Below are 19,978 nucleotides of genomic sequence, written 5' to 3'. Positions count from 1 at the left end.
AGTGAGGAGCTGCAGGAAAGTTGAAGCAGCAGCCACATGGCAAACAGGGAGCTGGAAAGAAGCTGAATTCAGAGAGTTATCCCCAGGAACTGTATGTAGGGTTGCCAACCCTCCAGGATTGACCTGGAGTCTCCAGGAATTAAAAATTAATCTTTCATGAAAGATTATGTCATGTGATGAAACCTCCAGGAATACGTCCAACCTAAATTGGCAACCCTACATGTATGCAGAGCCATGTGTGGAACAGGCTGTAACTACTGGGTGCAGTTCTGTGTGGGACTTATGGAAGAGCAGCAATGACTGGGCATGTGCGAGTGCAGAGGAACCCCAATGAGAGACATTAATTGAGCCTGGCCTTGAAACCTGCAAGCACCTATTTGCTTGGAGCAGAAACTGGACTGTAGAGGGCACCCCAGGCACTAGGTGACTCTTGACTGTACTGCCCCAGGGACCCAAACAGGAACTGATATTGATCACTTCGAACTGTAACTGTTTAAGCCTCAGAACCTAGGATATTAGCAACCTTCCCCTTTCCTGCCAGCCTTAAAATACCCTTTCACTTAGCCATATATCTCAGTGGTTACTGGGACCCACCAGGGCTGGCACCTACTACACCTACAGTGCTTGCCTCTGAGTTGTGGTACTCTTAGCACACTACTGGCACCTTAGGGGTTTAGTGTACTGAGCAACCACAGTAATTACAACTCTCCTGGCATCTCAGTGGTTCATTTTTCACAGGAGCATCAGGCTCCTTTTTTACCGTGAGCCAAGAGGGAAAACACTAGTGAATGTGGGAGCTTGTTTGGAGAGGTTTTTCACCAGAATGTCTTGATATTCTTTAGACAAGCTTCTGCCATCCTTATCCGTGTTGGGTGGGATCCTACACCACGTGTAGTCCCACTGAAATTCATGAAATAACTTTCATAGTAAGACAGGCTGGGCCACTGGTTAGGATAGCACACTGGGACTCAGAAAACACCAGTTCAATTCTCTGCTCTGTCACATGCTTTCTGTGTGACATTGAGCAAGTCACTTGGGGTACACTCACATTAGGAAAAAAGGTTTTATAACCACGTTAGCCAACATGCCATAAAATCCCAGTGTGAACAAGACTATTGTAGCTTTAACATGTGAGCACATTGAGGTAAACACTAGGTGGAGCCTAGTACAGTAGAATCTCAGATTTACGAATACCAGAGTTACAAACTGACCGGTCAACCACGCACCTCATTTGGAACCAGAAATACGCAATCAGACAGCAGCAGAGACCAAAACATAAATATAAAAATAAAAGCAAATACAGTGCAATCCTGTGTTAAACATAAACTACTTAAAAAAGAAAGAAAGAAAAGGAAAGTTTTAAAAAAAAAGATTTGACAAAGTAAGGAAACTTTCTGTGCTTGTTTCATTTAAATTAAGATAGTTAAAAGCAGCATTTTTCTTCTGTGCAGTAACATTTCAAAGCCATATTAAGTCAATGTTCAGTTGTAAACTTTTGAAAGTTTACATACCAAAACCATAATGTTTTGCTCAGCGTTACAAACATTTCATAGTTACGAACAACCTCCATTCCCGAGGTGTCCATAACTCTAAGGTTCTATTGTATTTCTCTTGACCTGTTAATATGTTAAAACCACAACTGCCTTGTCCATGCTAGGATGTTACCATGTATTGATTACCACATGTTAGCTAACACATGATTTTAAAAAAGGTACCTTCTTTCCTTGAAGGCCTTAGTCTCACTCTGTCTCAGTTCCCCATCTTAAAAATGGGATAATACATTCTTACCACATGGGGGGGGAGGGTAGGAGGGGCAGTGAGAATAAAATCCATTGACAGCGTAAGGTGCTCAGATACTGTGGAAAGGAGCTCGACGGTACTGCTCCATATAAAGGAGGCACAATCTGTTCCACAAGGCCCAATGATGCAGGATATGGAACAATTCTAGGATGCTAGTGCCCTCAACTCTCACTGACTCCAATATATTGGGTCTTTAGAATGTTTCCATAGGACTACTTGCAGCATAAGATACTGCTCAAACTGTCCCTATGTAATTTACTCTTTCACGTTACACTATCTTAGGGGAGCAGCATTAAGTTATTGATAAACAGGATTCTCCCCCCTCCCGCCCCACCTCTCACAGCTACAGAAGCGTTTAATACTAGTTCCATTTAAAATAAAAAATGTGTCTGAGAGAATATGATGCCTGGGAATTAGTGCTGGGGTGCATGGATTCATGAGGGAATTAGTTTAGGGCCTAAACTTTGTAATTATTTCTATAAGAACTATTCCTGAAGCTTTCTAAATAGCATATATCTTTAATACTTGTAATGCTTTTCACATATGCTGTATATATACAGCCTCACCACATTCCTGATGTCACCTCTTGTCATTCATTCAAACTTAATGTGGTGAGGAAATATTTTTAAATGCCCTTTAAAAGAAAAAAATGACATTAGTCATCAGTCATGACTAATTTAAAATGTTTCAAAGATTTACTGAGTTACCTACACCCAAATTCACCCCTTATGGAACTCAAGTGGCTTCAGTGTTGCTACACCAGGGATGACTTTGGTGACTAGTATTTTTCAGCTAAGTTTTAAATATCTGGGTCTTTATATTTTGTTCCAGAAGCTGATAAGGATTCAGTGTAGCACAGCCACCAGTGGGTTCCTGCAGTGCCCATAGAGCAGTGGTTCTCAAAGTAGGGCCGCTGCTGGTTCAGGGAAAGCCCCTGGTGGGCCGGGCTGGTTTGTTTACCTGCCACGTCTGCAGATTCGGCCGATCGCAGCTCCTACTGGCCGCAGTTCACCGCTCCAGGCCAATGGGGGCTGCAGGAAGGGTGGCGAGCACGTCCCTCGGCCCGCGCTGCTTCCCACAGCACTCATTGGCCCACAGTGGGAGCCGCGATTGGCCAAACCTGTGGATGCGGCAGGTAAACAAACCGGCCCGGCCCGCCAGGGGCTTTCCCTGAACAAGCGGCGGCCCTAGTTTGAGAACCACTGCCATAGAGTTTAATCCAGGAGACAATATCTGTGGAATTCTGGGAGGGATTCCTTCCCCTGCTCCAGTCCCTACGTGCTGCTCTGGCAATGAGTAGGGGCTGCAAACAGCCCACAAGGGGCTGAGGGAAAACTCCCCAAGAGCAGGCACTGAGTTGGGTCATGGCACATACTGTTCAGGCCATTCTGACTTGCACCTCAAGCAATAGGCACAAAGAGTGGGCAGCAGGTTAGGAGCCTCCAGGGCTGTCTAAGTTACACTAAGGGCCATTTCAGCCCCTGCAGCAGCCCAAAGCAACCTTTGTTCCCCCTTGCCCTGGGCTGTGTCTCTTGGAGACCCGTACAGAATCTGATCTTCTGTCTCTAGCTGTCATCGCTCACCACTCATATGGATCCTTCAGATGTCCCTCCTATAGCAGTGCTATGCAGCAGGTGGCCTCTGAGCATATGCCCTTCCCTTAACTTCATCTAACACCATCTGGGTGTTAGCTCTCCAAAACTGTCAGTGAGGTGTAGGAAGACCACCCATCCCTGATTGGGCAGGACAGTCCCGAAATGTACATTTCAAGTCCCAATTCAAATGACTCCAGGTCAGCATTTGTCCCAGATTCCCTGTGGCTCCACTCCATGCCTGCCCGAGGCAGCACCAGTCTCTTCCTGGTGGTGGGGCTGAGGTGGGCCTTAGTCCCCTCTTGCCATGAGGCCCTACCCCATGCTCCTCCTCTTCCCCCCTGAGGCCCCACCCCTGGCCAGACCAGAAGCTGGGCACTAGTAAGAGCCACCTGGGAGTCTGGGCCACTGTGAGGAGCCTTGGACCCTCCACCTGCCCTGGGTGGCACAGACATGGGAGGGAGCAGGGACATAGGCTGTTCTTGGACAACCCGGCACCCCACTCAGGACAGGTGGAGGGTCCGAGGCTCCCCACAGCAACCTGGGCTCCCTGGGCGGCTATTACCACTGCCTGGCTCTGGCTTGGCCAGGGGGGCAAGGCCTCCAGGTGAAGAATGGGGGGGGCCAGGGCCATGGAGGGAGTGGGGGGTTCCTGCATCTGTCCTGTTCTTACATTTTGAAATGGTGGTCACCCTAGTGAGGTGTGAGTTAAATGGTGGCCAGATATGCAAGTGGAACTCACTCAGGCCACTGAAGGCACTTCATCAGGTAACTGGACTCTGGCTGTCCATTCTGCACGTTAAGAGGGCTGAGGTTTGAAGTGGGAACTTGGTGATCTATTCGTAGCTCAACTCTACCAGGCAGCTCCCTTTCGGGCAAGTCTGTAGAAGCTGTGCTAAACTTGTCTCAGCTGGAAGTTGCCCTTGGCAGCTTTTACACTCAGCTGTGCTGATCAGTGCCATGGGGTGTTAATTGGACTATTCAGTGTTAAATACTTCCATAAAGTATTTTGAGTTTTCACAGCTGCGTGGGACATCAATAAGGCTAGTGGGTGCAGAGTTCTGGCCTCTGATAACTGAGGTTCTCTGGGTCTGTGAATCAATATTTTAATTTAAGGAATCATGATTACTACCTCTGTCTTTTGCCAATAGAACTTTGATGTGCTAGAGATGGCTCTTGGGAACTTTTATTAAAATTTTGCCACCAAACTGAAGGGATGGCTTTCCTGACTTTGATGGAGTCAACTCCTCCCACTATTACTGCCAGAGAACTTTTCCTCTTGGGATTCTGCTGAAGGTTTAAAAAAAAATCCAAACAAACAGCCTCTGGAATGAATCTGATTGCACCTCATGTCAGTCTGTTCTAAGTATATTCCAGGGTAGGATATGTCCCCCATCTCCTCCCACACCATTTCAAGTTACACAGATCAAACACAGCTGAACTATCAATGTACTGAGTAGAAGCCTCAGCCTGAAATGAAAACCTTTGCTCAGTTGAATGTTCCTTACTTACACTACTCATTACTCTATTTGCATGAGAAACAACTACTCATCTGAGTAAAGGTTTTCATACTCAGATGCTATTTCAGGTATAGTCACTTCCAATAAGTGCAATCACTATAAGTTTATTTGTCCAGTGGTGCTGCCCCCTGCCCCTTTCCCCTTGGATACAGAGTTTCTCCAGTCCTGCCCTTCCACTCTGCAAAGACATGCAAATACATGTGGCGTTTATTAGAGGCAGAGAGGGAACATTTCTGTGGGAGTCCCTTTGTTAAATTGGCACACACTATTGGAAAGAGACATGGGAGAATTACTTAATTTTGTGCACAGGGAGGCACTAATGGACCAAAAATGAATCTGTGACCTGCCCAACTTTATTGCTAATTATCTTGACTGGGTGTTGAAGCCATTTCTCCCACCTCCTGTGGATTTTGTGACTCTTTTGTAGTGAACAGAATCTATATAAAGCAACTAAAGGTCCATTGATGACTCAATAAGTCTTCACAACATTTTTAATGAGTTACAAGAGAATGTGTAGAGTGAAGGTGCAATATAATGGAATACATAATTATTATTTTCCTCCAGGATATAAACTAATCAGCCACTCCTGTTCTGCTTTTTCATTGTGCTAGTGAGCTTGTGCAAATTCAATCCAGGCACTTATTTAGAGAGAATGGAATATTTTCTGCAGGCTGAGAAATCAATAACTGAGGCTTCTCTGTAGATCTTTGTGCATAGTGAAAAAACCAATAGCTTCCTTAATCTTTGTAAACTACCATACAAAAACTTGCAACATGCTCTTTTATGAGTATTTCAGCATGCTACCTACCACAATAATTTGGCCTGTGCTTTGCTCAGTCACAATGGTTGCAGGCACTGAGAGCTCTGACTCAACTTAAAGAGAGAGCTTAATAATGCATCTAATAGTGCTTGAAATTCTGTTATGCCACATTGCCTTTTGATGAGAGATGCAGTAGCAGCACAAGCAAACTGAAGGTGTAGCTATAGTGAGAAAAGTGACTCTCAAAATGGCAATATCTTACTAAACAGAATTGCTCTCGTCTGTATTTAATGTAACTTAAATGGCTAAAATCAATTTTTATTCCTTCTGGCACTGCAGAGACCATATAATTGGCGGAGTAAGCTGGATTCACTGTATTGCTGGCATTCCAGATCCCCAGTGATCAATAGCAACTTTCTACTCTCTTAGCCAACAAGTTGGAACAGTGGCTTATAAAGAGTCATATCTGTCAAAAATAGGGACCTGAGTAGCTGATTTGTGTGTCAGATGCAAGTTGAATTTTAATATCAGCAATAATGGTAAATAACTAGATGTTCACCTTGCATTCAAATTCTTCTACTTGTTTCACGTCCCAGGGATACCCATCAATCAGAAATCCTTTTGTGTCTCCTAAACGGGCAATCATGGCTTCCTTCAGTAGCGCCAAAACAATATCCTGTATTGAAGAAAAAGAATTCTTTGGTTACTAATAAATATTCCTTTAAAGGGCTCAGTTTTTACACATGGACTTTAATCCTCTGTCTTCACGAACTACCATAACTCAGCTTTGCTTCGAGCAGGTCCCTTGAAAGCTGGCTTTTCTTTTTTCTAGCTGCTCAGGGAGAGGGTAGTTTGCTATAGGGGAGGACTAGCTTTCCCTCAGGAACAGCTATGTCACACAAACCTAGAACCAGGGTCAGAACAAAACCTGTTCTGGATTTTCCAGGGTCTTTCCTGTTGTGATGTGCTGTTGTTGTGGGACATATCTGAGTCTCAAAATCTATCTGGGGACTGTGACAGACTGACACTGTCCTGTAATAGCCTGAACAAACCTTATGGAATTAAGATAAACTTTACTGAAGTAAGTTAAACTGTACTGCATTAATACATTTGGAGTACATTGTATTAAAATGCAGTTGTGTATGTATTACTATGGCACCCTATCCTTCTCAAGTTGGGAGGGGGATGCTAATGTAATTCCTCCATTATCAGCCCTTTGATACCTCCCTGCCCCAAGGTCTGTATATACTAGTTCAAACCAGATTCTCCAGGAACCAACAAGCAAAGAAATGGTTTTTGGATAACTAGCCTGGTTTTAAACTGGCTGATGGCCTTCCTCCTGATCCTGCAAATGGACAGGAGCCCTAGTCCATGAGGACCCCAATTATTAGCATAGGGTTGAAAGGACTGGACCTACTGAGGTCCCATAAAACTGGGTGCTTGTTCTGAGCTGAAGCTATGATGAACTGGTAACCACAAAGAATCCCTTTGGGAGGAGAGTGGAAGAACTGCTCGTGTCAGAATCCATGTTAGGGTTAATTCTGGTAAGCTTATTAGCATGTGTGTGGGTTCTTTTATTGTTTTTAATATGTTTTCTCTGTAGTGTTTTTACCCTAAGAATAAAGCAGGCTTGCATAGGAAGTGCTGTGTGGTAACTTATAACTGTAGCAATTACACCTAACCATCTCGGATGAGAAAGCAAGCAGGGTGTTGGTGGGCAACCTGTCTGTGCTGGAAAGAACACAATGAAGGCAGGAAGCTGTGCAACCTGGAAATACCCCAGTCAGAAGGGAAAGAGACACTGGTCCCCATCCAGAAAGGCAACAACTGAGGAGCTGGAAACCTGAGAGTGCCCTTGTTTGATCACTGTGGGGAAATACAGGTGCGGGTGCCCTGAACTGTGTGGACCATGAAACTTTATGACATTATAATGATACTTCACAATCTGATTGTATTTTGACACAGCATCACATTGTGTCAATGCAATGTCATGGTATCTTGTTGTAAATGACAAGAGAGTTTGTCCCACCAGACAAACTGGGGAAGATAACAACACTAAGCTAAACCCAGTACTCCTTTTAATTTCCTATGGGCGGCATTTCTTGATGCCTTTTATTAACACACACACATCTCTTGATCTAACCGCACTTGCTGCACATCATATTGTCCCTGATTCTGGCCTGCAGCCTGGCCCCTTTATGCTGCTCAGATGCTGTAAAGTGCAGGGACCTCTCCCGCCCCTCCGCCCTGCATCTGGAAATTATTGTAGTTCAGAGGGATTTCCTGGCCAGAGACTGAAATAACAGCCCCTACACCTCTTCATGTCCCCCGTCAGTTGGCGCTCAGCTATTCTGGGCTGCCAGCCAGTTCCTTAGGGAGCCATTGCAGTTAATGTAAATTAAAATAGCTGCTAGGGATGCTTCAATTTACACTGAAGGCCATGCCAGCTCTGGGACCAGCCCAGAATTTGGAAGCTGTAAAAATGGCATAAAGTTCCCTTTGCTGCTACTTCTGTGTTGCATCTTTTACAAGGTGTAGCTTGCAATCTGGCCCATTGTGTTTAATAATTAATCTACCATAAGGAATTGATGGGCATGGTGTGAGAAGGGATAACTACGTCACCAGTATACAAAAGAAAGAGAAATGCCACATATCTGGGAATTAGGGATCCTCTCTACCAAGCTCTAGGCTTACTTCCCCTCAGATGGGAATACATACCAGTGCTGCTTTCCTATTTCCACACTTTTTGAGGGACACCCACTGCCCCCTTTATTTTGCAAATGAAACTACAGCTTACTCCAGGCACCAGTTCGCCACATTCCATGATGTCTTTGATCAGTTTGCTCCTCTCTGATGATGATGTTAATTCACGTCGGAGGAGGTCACCAGTAGACAGATGTGTAAATCCATATTTCTGTGCTAATTGTTCACACTGGGTTCCTTTGCCAGAGCCAGGGCCACCTTCATGAGGGGGGGAAAATCTAGAGTTAGAAACAGAAATTGCGGGGAGCTAAACAATTGGCCTTTTTATTAATCACTGCAGTTGGGAAAAAGTAATGAAAATAACATGACTTCTTGTACTGACTGGGCGTTCAAGTACATAGTTATTTAAAGCATTCTGTGCAGAAACTGCCTCGTAACATACTACCATTAAGTAACACTGCTGAGAAGAGAGCAAGCCCCTAGACTGAGGATTTTAGCTCTTAAAATAAGTTGTTCCTTTTTCTCTTCATTATGTGGTAACTATTTGGGGAACAGAAATCAGTGTAACTTTCAGTGCCATTAACAGATTCTCCTCTCACACTGGTGTACCAGTGGAGGCCCTTGGAATAAGCAATGTAACTTAATGGCAGTAAATTACCAAGCAGATACTGCATAGAATTTCTTAGCTAATTAACTGTGACCTGAAGGCCCACCCACTACAAGAAGTGATGGTATTTTCTTGTACAGAGATGCACCAATAGGTAGCAGAAGATTCTGCTCGCCCCTTCCCCAGGGGGAGCCAGTTTCTTTTGTGGTTTGTCCATTCCAGTGTGGCTGACAAATTAAACTGGAAGCTTTGTTCATTCTCCTCAGTGCTGGGAGATACTGGTTTGTTCTCCAGATGCAAATCATGAGAGTTTAAAGAAAGCCAGAAATAAATTGTGTTTTGTGGTCTGTCTTTTGATTTTTGAACTCTTCCTGCCCATCGCTGATGTGTGAGTGACAATTAGTACTGTCCATTAGTACTGTCCACTCCAGATTTACTGGGAAAGGTGACTTGCTCCTGCTGCAGCATTTTTCACTCCCACATCAACCAGACCCCTGCCCAGCACTTAATTACCAGCTTCCCCTTTCCCCCACATCTGCCCAGGCCCCCCAGCCTCACCACTGCTCCTTCCCCGGCTGGGCATTGCAGGAAAGGAGCTGATGAACTGGGGCTGTTGCTCACAGGAGAGGAAGGTTGCTGGCCTCTTCCTGCTCCTTCCTCTCCTCTCTCTTTCTGTGAGAAACTGAGAATAGCTTTGGGAGCTGAGGGTGTGGGGAGGGAGCTCTTTCTGCAGTAGCTTTAATTGCTTGCTCTACCCCAGGAGGCAGGGCAGGGGGCAGACAGCCAGTCAGAGGGGGATTTCCCCCAGACAGAGCTCAAGTTTGTTAGAGCGCTGGAGCCTCTCAGGCCATCAGGAGAAGGGCTCCAGCCCAGCCCAGCCAGAATCCCATCACGCATGGAAAAACTGTGAGAGCTGGCCACCAGAGTGCAGTGCCAGCCTTGGGGCACCAGGACTTTAGCCCTTCTGGAGTCAGTCTCACTAGACGCTCCAGCCTTAAAATTGTTTTCATCCTTGCCTGGGGAAAACCCTATCTGAGCGTCTGGCTCCCCCAGGACCTGTCTCCTGGGAAAGAGCAGCCAATCAGGGCTGCTGCAGGAAGCAGGCAGAGCTCCCCCCGCCCCCATCCTCTCAGGAGCTGAGAGACATTTCTGAGTTGGCAAGGCGAGGAGAGGGAGCAGCCACTGCCATTGTCACGAGAAGAGAGGAAGCAGCAGAAAGGGACCAGTGGCTCAGGACAGCTCTGCTTCCCCCTTCCCACCTGTGAATAATGGGTCAGCCTGCTCCTCCCTCACCTCTCCATCCCTGCAACACTAGCCTGAGAAGGGGGCGAAGGGACAAAGAACATTGGGAGCTGCCTCCCACCAGCCTGGGAAGGGGGTGAGAGGATGAAGAACCCCTGGAGCTGCTCCTCGCCAGCCTGGGAGGTGGGTGAAGAACTCCTGGAGCTGCAGGAAGAGCAGAGGGGTGGGGGGGGGGGAGAGGGAGGGACCTATATGAAGCTAGGAAGGGGGCAGAGTTGATGTGTGTGTGTGTGGGGGGGAGTCGGTAGGCTGAATTTAATTGGCAGCCTGTGGGATGGGCAGATATGGGTCTGGGGTGGCAGAACTGCTCAATTAGAATATTTGGGTTTGGGGAGAAGCTGGAAGCTCAGCAGCACCATTACCAGGCAGCATTTTATACAAGCCTGTGTAACTGGACCTCAGCTGGGTCTTCCAGGGTGAGAGCATCTGCAGTAGGCACCAAAAAATCACCTTACTCTGTACATTTGGAAGAGCTAGTAACACTCTCATTGTTGCACATGGGGGCAAGGGAGAGTTCAAAAATCAAGACAGCCCAAAACCACAGTATAATCCTTAAAAGTAAACCTCATGATTTGGGTGTCTGACTCATGGTTTTTGAACATTTGAGGTTGGCAATCAACGCTGTCAACTCTTTAATATCCAAATACTATGCATACTACTCCACTATGTGACTGAGTCCAAGATTCATCCATTTTTCTTTCTTGATTGCTTTAGTGAATAAATATGGGCTGACACACTCATGAATTTAGCCGTCAATCCCCTTCAGGCGCAAAAGTATCCATGTTCCTGGCCTTCACATTGAGTTGTAAGAAAATGCTGCCCCAAACAGATATCGTTCAGTGGCATTACAGTGGTGTAACTGAGAACAGAAATTTGGCCAGAATATAACAGTGACAAAAGAATGCATTTGTCTTGTATAAACGCGGTGCCTTTTATTGCAGAGTCACAGTGAACACTGTTAACATACAATGACAGCATCAGACGCTGCATCTTCACTGGGAATGTTTTTGGGGAAAGCGTTAATCTTTGGGATAACCTCATTTTCTTCCCTTTAGAAAGACAGGTATCTGGATGCCTTGTGTGAAGTGGCAGTGTGCAGGCCCAAAAGCAGAAATGTAAGCATCTAGGACATTTTTACTGCAAAAACTTAGGTGCTGAGTGAGTCTAGGCACGTACAGGGTTAGGCAGCTCATAGGTGCTGACTCTATAGGTGCTCTAGGGCTGCAGCACCCACCGGGAAAAATGGTGAGTTCTGAGCACCCACCGGCAGCCCCCCAATCTGCTCCCCTCAATCCCCCCAGTGGTGAGCCCCATGGATGAGCACCTCCCCACACGCCTGCCTGCCATAATCAGCTGTTTCACGGCATGCAAGCAGGAGGCTGGGAGGGAGGGGGAGGAGTGAGGACACAGCACAAACGCAAGCAGGAGGCTGGGAGATAAGGCGGAACTGGTCAGGAAGAGGTGGGGCGGGGGTGGGGGTGGGAAGAGGCAGGGCAGGGTGGGACATTGGGGGACAGGATGGAGTGGGTGCAAGGCCTGGGGCAGAGCCAGGGGGCCAGCACCCCCTGGCACTTTAGAAAGTCGGCACTTGTGGGGCAGCTGCTGAGCAGGGATTACAGTAGTCTAAAACTGGGATTAAGGCAACTCAGTACCTTTGTGGATCCAGGCCTAGGTATCTGGGTACCAGCTACAGATGAGGGTTCAGTGGTAAATATGAGCCAGCTAGCCCCACAGAGTCCTGCCCAGTGCATTAGGCACAGTAGCCTTACCTCCTCACTCCACATGGGGAGGAGCCTCACAGCCTCCTGATTTCATATTCACTCAGCTTTCCCCTCATATGTTGTATCTCCCTTCTCTGTTCATTCCTCCCCCCAGACCTCTGCAGCCCTTCAGCTGCCTTACCTCACCCCCCCCCCCCCAGCTCACTGTGCTCTCTCCAGCTCATTCTTCCCGCCTCCCATTTTTACACGGCTCCCCCTCAGTTTTCCTCTCCTTTTACCAACTCCTCTCTTACACCAACAATCCTTTCCTCAACCCAGAGTGCCCCCAAACAAAGTTTAAAAATATAAATAAAACAGTTATGTAAACAAATATGAAAAAGACCAGCCCTGGCATTAATGTGCCATCATCTCGAGCATGTTGCTTGTTCATTACATCCTCTCTCTCCATCTTTCCTCTGTTTTTGCCTTTTTAGACTGTAAGCATATACCAAATTCCTGAAACTCACTCTAACGCAAAATCTTAACACCAGCCTCATACTTTCTTTAGGCACATATAGCATGTACCAACAGACACGTACATCCCTACGGCCACAGTAATGTTGTTGAGGCTGGCATTCAGGTTTTGCATTAGAGTGTGAATTTCAGGAATTTGACGTGTATGCTGTGTTTCTGTCTGTGAGGGAAGCTGAAGGGAGCTAGAAGTGCTGGAAGCCTGGAGTTGGTTAGTGTGATTGGCTAAGAGATGTCTTGGTGGGAAGGTATGTGAAAGAAGGTTCCCTTAATAAAATTTTTCCTTGCTTTTCAGGGAGTGCATTGACGAGATTGGCACTTAAGTAATCTTAACTGTAAATCAACAGTATTTTGTGCAGTAAAAACACTGTTGCAAAATGTGTCTTTTTCACTGTCTTGTTACATCAATGTAGCATTCTAAAACAGAAGAAAGTGCACTCTCCACAGTGCTTGACACCTGCCAAATAAAGATACTAGATTTATAAAGCTGCACATTAAACAACAGTTAGATACTTGCAGCTAGAAACCTTCAGGTACGGAGCTTCCACTGCAATTTCTTTCACATTATTTTTCAAACAGAACAGAGCAAAGACCCTGAAATAATCAGTTAACAGTCTTCACAAAGGCTCAGTAGTTATACCATGTTTTGAAGTAGGAACATGTGCCCTTATTTTTGTAATAAAGGCGTAAAACTCTGTGTGAATACTATCAATTTTTGTATGCTGTCATTTTTTGCTCCACCTACATGGTTTTGGAAGATGGCTGAGTGTTAACCAGCAACAGAATGATCATTGGCAACTGGCTGTTCATCTTGCAATATTAATCTCATCCTTTCTGATTTAATCTCATCCTTTCTGATTTTAAATATGTCATGACCATAAAGAGCTAAACTCTAAGGGTATGTGTCTACACTACCTGCCGGATCGGCGGGCAGCGATTGATCCAGCGGGGATCGATTTATCGTGTCTAGACTAGACAGGATAAATCGATCCCTGAGCGCTCTCCCATCGACTCCTGTACTCCTGCACCACGAGAGGCGCAGGCAGAGTCGACGGGGAAGTGGCAGCAGTCGACTCACCGCAGTGAAGAAACCATGGTAAGTCCATCTAAATATGTCGACTTCAGCTATGTTATTCACGTAGCTGAAGTTGCGTAACTTAGATCGATCCCCCCCTCACCCTCCCAGTGTAGACCAGGGCTAAGCAAACTCACACACACAGTATGAATGTGTCATTATTCACAAGGATAGTGTGGAATATATGTTTGGATTTAAATGTGTCTGGCTATACACATTCTTCATAGATGATCATCTGAGTGTTACATATCATTAGTAGACAACTGGCAATTTAAAAAAAAAGAAAAACAGATATGTGTAAACTTTGACAATTGCAGATCTAGTTCTGCAGTTTTTTCTAGAGGCAAAACTGCCACTAAGCTCAGGACTGCATGATCAGACCTGAGAGGATAAGTATGAACTATCCCTGCTTCCTTCTACAATTAGTTACAAATTACAGGACAGAACTGACTTGGCACATTTTACTGTTGACTGTTTTATTTAATCCTAAATCTGTTACCATAAATTTAATTGATTTTGTGCATTTACAATACTGATATATAAAACAGCCACCGGCAGGAACCCAAGATTGTGGTTGCCTTAAAGAAAAAAAAATCACATTTTATTTTTTTTTGGTCATTCTTCTCCAAAAAAGTAAATTAATATTTTTTAAAATATTGAGTACCATCTCATAGAGAAAAAGTGAGTCACGGAGGACCCTGAGTTTTCCAGTAATTTATACTTTTTATGAGAAACAGTGGTTTGGTGGACAAGGTATTGGCCTGTGAGCCTGGATTCTAATCCCTCCTCTGTAACTAACCTGCTATGTGACCTTGGGCAAGTTTCCTTACTGGTTTCTCTCCCACCTTTTGTGTCTTGTCTATTTAGATTGTAGGCAGTTGGGGTCATGGACCATCTCTTACTCTGTGCGGTGCCTAGCACAAGGAGGCACCAATCTTGGCCTCTAGGAGTATGTCTACACTGCAATTAAAAACCTGCCCTGGCCTGTGCCAGCTGACTCGGGCTTGCAGGGCTCAGGCAAAGGGACTGTTTAATTGCTGTGTAGACTTTCCGGCTGGGGCTGGAGCCTGGGCTTTAAAACCCTGCGAGGTGGGAGGATCTCAGAGCTCAAGCTGCAGCCCAAACCCAAACGTCTACACTGCAATTAAACAGCCCCTGAGAGCCCTCACAAGTCATCTGCCATGGGCCAGCCGTGAATGTCTACTTGCAGTGTAGACATTCCCTAAGTGCTACCATAATTAATTATACAACCATTTTGAAGATAAAACTGTACAAGAAATATGAATGCAAATAACATGATGGGAGGCTAGGAAGCCCAGTGATGGAAAGTACAATAACACTGTTCCCATGTTTGAAGTTCTTTGTCCTATACCTCTTGTTTTCTTTCCTGCCACTAATTGCACAGTTCCCTAAACGATGTAAGTTGTGCCAGGAAAGGTCCCAGAATGCTAACAGCTTTGAGCTTGTATGCTCTGAGAGCAGGCTTTTTGTTTTTTAAGCCTGAACCTCATTTTTTTAATGGGAATGAGGGCACTAAGCACCTCACAGAATTGGACTCAGAGTGAAGGGATGCAAGTCACGAGTGAAGGTGCAAAGATCGCAGGATGGTAGGATGTAGCTCTTTATATTAGAAACTGTCCCTTTGTAACAAAGTAATACAGTAATTTAAAAAAATGGAGTAAATATTCAGGTTTAGGCTGTGTCTTGCCTTTGTACAGGTGCACAGGGAGAAGGTGGAAGGAAGCTTCCAGCATTCAACTCAAGGGCCAGTCTCAGCCCCTTTACTCTTGGAGGTGCAGAAACTACTTCCTCCTACCAAGCCCAGAAGCAGGTGGGGCCACATGGAGTTCCATTTTCTTCATCTCACTGTTCAGAATGCTCTGTCCCCATTGCCTGATTTGCTAAACCCTGGTCTCTCTAGCTGAGGAGTTTTGGGGGGTTGCAGATGAACATCCCTTCATATTGTATAACATTCAATGCAAGGTCCAACAATGAAAGTTTACAAATCTAAACCAACCAGTGCAAAGAGTAGGGAGAGTTCACTTCTAATATTCTTCTTAGGAACACCCACACTTTTGGCTGCTGGTCCAGAAGGCTTATTATCACAAACCTACCTGTGGCCAAAAGACTAGATGAGAAAATTATGTTTACTTCATGATCTGTGCCAGTATGAATATACATACTGTTAGATGAGTGTTAGTTGTAAAATCAGAGTTAATAAGCCATGGACAAGAGCAAAGAAAGGATACTGCTGAGCTGGCCTAAGGGCTGAACTTTGGTGGGTTAATTGCCAGCAATGAATCAAAATCCACTGAGGGAGGTGCTCTCAGCTGTGAGCTAATTAGACACAGCTGACCCTCACTGGGCACAGCTGACTCCCATTGGGCTCAGCACCAGAAAGAGGGACTGGTTAACGCTTAAGGGCGAGCGGGTGATATGGACCAGAAGGAATAAAAAATGCTGTCTTGTATGGTTTGTATTTTTCTGTTTGGAGTTTATTGCTTTTAGCTTGTACACACACACACACACACAAAAAGTGCAGAAAGAGACTATATTACTATTTTTGTGTTTTGTTTAAATGATATTGTTTCAGGAGAATATTTCTTCCTTCCAACTAATACAGTAGAGAGAGTGCTTATGAAGTTGTTAAAACTTTTTACCATTGCATGGAGCGATATGTCATTTAATACTTATCACTCTTCTTTTAAAGCTATTTTGTACCAACTGTTACATTGAACAAAGGTTGTGGGTAAGAATAAGATTCTTCTAAGCTTTCTCTCATAATCTAACACTTTAAAAAATAAATGAGTGTCTACTGCTATGGCCCTTTCCACTGTATTATCTGATCACCTCATAAATTAATTTATTTACCTTTGCAACACACTTTTGAGGCAGGCTAATATTACTACTTTGCTTCATGGATATGGAACCCAAGGCACAGAGGGATTAAGTGAGCTATCCAAGATCGTATTGCAAGTCTGTGGCAGAACATACAACAGAAGGCCAATCCTTCCAAGTCTCAGTCCAGTGTCTACTCTAAATCAAACTACAAGACCATCCTTTCAGCTATGTGTATGCAATCAATAAAGATAATACAGGGGAAATCATCATTAGGTAGAGACACTTAGGTCTCTTTAAAACATTGTTAATTACAAACAGGAACATTTTCGCTGGCTCTCCTAGCTAGCTGATGTTCTATTTATCCATTACTCATCTGTGTTGGAAATGTGAATCTCCTTTAGTGAGAGAGCAGATTCACACCGATCAAAATAGAAAATGAATATTCTTAATGGATGGTGCAGCTCAGGACTGATGCTAATAAAACCTTAAGCCATCTCAGTGATTAGAAAGGAATCATCTGGCTATCAATGCACTTTGAGGCATCAGTGCGTCTGTGTTGCATCTGCCAATACACTAACCTTTTGTGTATTCAAGCTTTTAATTTTTTATAATATAAATGGTACTATATATTTATATATATATATTAGGGCTGTCGATTAATTGCAGTTAACGTACGTGATTAACTAAAAAAATGAATTGTGATTAAAAAAATTAATCATGATTAATCACACTGTTAAACAACAGAATACCAATTGAAATTTATAAAATATTTTTGGATGTTTTTCTACATTTTCAAATATATTGATTTCTATTACAACACAGAATCTAAAGTGAACAGTGCTCACTTTATATTATTTTTTATTACAAATATTTGCACTGTAAAAATGGTAAACAAAAGAAACAGTATTTTTCAGTTCACCTCATACAAGTACCGTAGTGCAATCTCTTTATCGTGAAAGTATAACTTACAAATGTAGATTTTTTTTATTACATTGTTTTGGTTTTGAGTGCAATTACGTAAAACTTTAGAGCCTACAAGTCCACTCGGTCCCACTTCTTGTTCAGCCAATTGCTAAGAGAAACAAGTTTATTTACATTTACGGGAGATAATGCTGCCCGCTTCTTATTTACAACGTCACCTGAAAATGAGAACAGATGTTCACATGGCACTTTTGTAGCCAGCATTGCAAGGTATTTACATGCCAGATATGCTAAACATTCATATGCCCCTTCATGCTTTGGCCACCATTCCAGAGGACATGCTTTCATGCTGATGATGCTCATTAAAAAAATAATGTGCTAATTAAATTTGTGACTGAACCCCTTGGGGAGAATTGTATGTCTCCTGTTCTGTTTTACCCACATTCTGTCATATGTTTCATGTTATAGTAGTCTTGGATGATGTCCCAGCGTATGTTTGTTTTAAGAACACTTTCACAGCAGATTTGACAAAACTCAAAGAAGGTCCCAATGTGAGATTCCTAAAAATAGCTACAGCACTCGACCCAAGGTTTAAAAATCTGAAGTGCCTTCCAAAATCTGAGAGGGCCGAGGTGTGGAGCATACTTTTAGAAGTCTTAAAAGAGCAACACTCAGATGCAGAAACTACAGAACCCGAACCACCAAAAAAATAAATCAACCTTCTGCTGGTGGCATCTGACTCAGATGATGAAAATGAACATGCGTCAGTTCACTCTGCTTTGGATTGTTATCGAGCAGAACCCATCATCAGCATGGATGCACGTCCCCTGGAATGGTGGTTGAAGCATGAAGGGATATCTGAATCCTTAGCAAAACTGGCACATAAATGTCTTGCGACACCAGCTACAATAGTGCCATGCGAACACCTGTTCTCACTTTCAGGTGATATTGTAAACAAGAAGTGGACCACATTATCTCCTGCAAATTGTAACCAAACTTGTTTGTCTGAGCGATTGGCTGAAGTAGGACTGAAAAGACTTGTAGGCTATAAAGTTTTACATTGTTTTATTTTTGAGTGCAGTTATTTTTGTGCATAATTCTACATTTGTAAGTTCAACTTTCATGATAAAGAGATTGCACTACAGTACTTGTATTAGATGAATTGAAAAATGCTATTTCTTCTGTTTTTTACATTGCAAATATTTTTAATGAAAAATAAATATAAAGTGAGCACAGTACACTTTGTCTTGTGTTGTAATTGAAATCAATATATTTGAAAATGTAGAAAACATCCAAAAATATTTAAATAAATGGTATTCTATTATTGTTTAACAGCATGATTAATCGCGATTAATATTTTTTTATCGCTTGACAGTCTCCCCCCACACACACTCTGAAATAAAGCCTATTGCATCTCTCTGTAAGGTTAATCTTGGGAACAAACATTCTGTGCTCTATCGGGCATGTGATACAAACAGTGAGTCTGTAAATGGAGTCAGACTCCCGTAACGTAGTATCCCAGAGCCTCTTCGAGAGAAAGTAATGCATCTGTAAGTGAAATGTCTTAAGGACACTTCAGTGTTGCAAACTCTTGTGACTTTATTGAGAGTTTCATGATATGGGATGTTTTATTTAAAGTTCCAGCTCTTGGAATCAAATGAGTGTGAGAATCTTGGCTTTCATCTATTTTCCTAGCCCTTCCATTGTGGAGAAAAACTTGAAAATGTGACCTGAGTGTATCCTAAAGGCTCAGAAACCAGAATGCAAGTTAAAAAAAAGGTCTCCAAATGTTGTTAAATTCCAGAACTTTTAAGCCACTCCCTGAAATCCTGTGTATTAAAGATCATCTTGGCTGAAAACAGAAAATAGTCTTCATGTGCTTTCTGGAAAAGCTAAAGGGATATCCAGTGCTTAATCAGGATGATTGTAGGGGAGTAGTTCCCATGGAGTACTGCAGAAAGCAACAACCATCATCTTCTAGCTATGGCACTTAGAATGGTTTTAGGTATGGCTACTTGGACAGAGTGCTTGCTGTAGCATCCTAGTCACTGAAGTTGCCACAGCACCAAGATGGCTACAGGCTGAATTGGAGCTAATCAATCTGTTGGTAGTGGAGATTACTGACAGTTGGTCATAACTGCTGGGCTAATGAGACTCAGTAACTGGGAGGACATCTCATTGGGAGGAACATGAAGTAGAGGGAAAGCACTGAAGGTAATCTGGGTTGAGGAGAGTAGATGTATGACAGGCTCCTCCTGTGGTACACCTGTGCTATGTTCTGCTCTGTTTGGAAACAGCGGATTAAAGGTACATGTAGTGGAAAAAAGTGTGTGTAGGTGTGAGTGAGTGAGAAAGAGGGACACCATGAAAACAGGTAGCTGAAGAAACACCCTGTGAGGACTACTTAGCCCTGTTGAGCAGATCTGTCAGAAACTGAGGAATTAAAATCCTGAAATATCTGGTATGAATAAAACCTTGCTATTTAGCATTTTAAACACTTTACCATATTATTTTTCTTTGGTAAATGTTGCCAGTACAGCCAAGGCCAATGGGTGCAGCTGAACCATGCTAACAATGCCTTAAGTGTAAGTGGGACCAACTATTTCCAGTACCAATCAGAAAGCTT

General features: G+C 43.8%; 1 protein-coding gene across 2 annotated transcripts in view; it reads right to left on the bottom strand.

The window, feature by feature from the left end:
* AK5 (adenylate kinase 5) overlaps window positions 1-19,978 on the bottom strand; it is a 160,029-nt gene that overhangs the window by 21,708 nt on the left and 118,343 nt on the right. For both annotated transcript variants that reach the window (XM_008171282.4, XM_008171283.4), the window contains 2 exons: window positions 8,470-8,633; window positions 6,232-6,348 (listed from right to left, as the gene is read on the bottom strand). In XM_008171282.4, coding sequence (XP_008169504.2) covers window positions 6,232-6,348; window positions 8,470-8,633 — 281 coding nt within the window. The remainder of the gene's footprint in view (window positions 1-6,231; window positions 6,349-8,469; window positions 8,634-19,978) is intronic.

Source organism: Chrysemys picta, chromosome 8, assembly GCF_011386835.1.
Source record: "Chrysemys picta bellii isolate R12L10 chromosome 8, ASM1138683v2, whole genome shotgun sequence".
Lineage (NCBI taxonomy): Eukaryota > Metazoa > Chordata > Testudines > Emydidae > Chrysemys > Chrysemys picta.
Note: the sequence above shows the minus strand (reverse complement) of the source record. Positions and strands in the feature narration are given on the sequence as shown.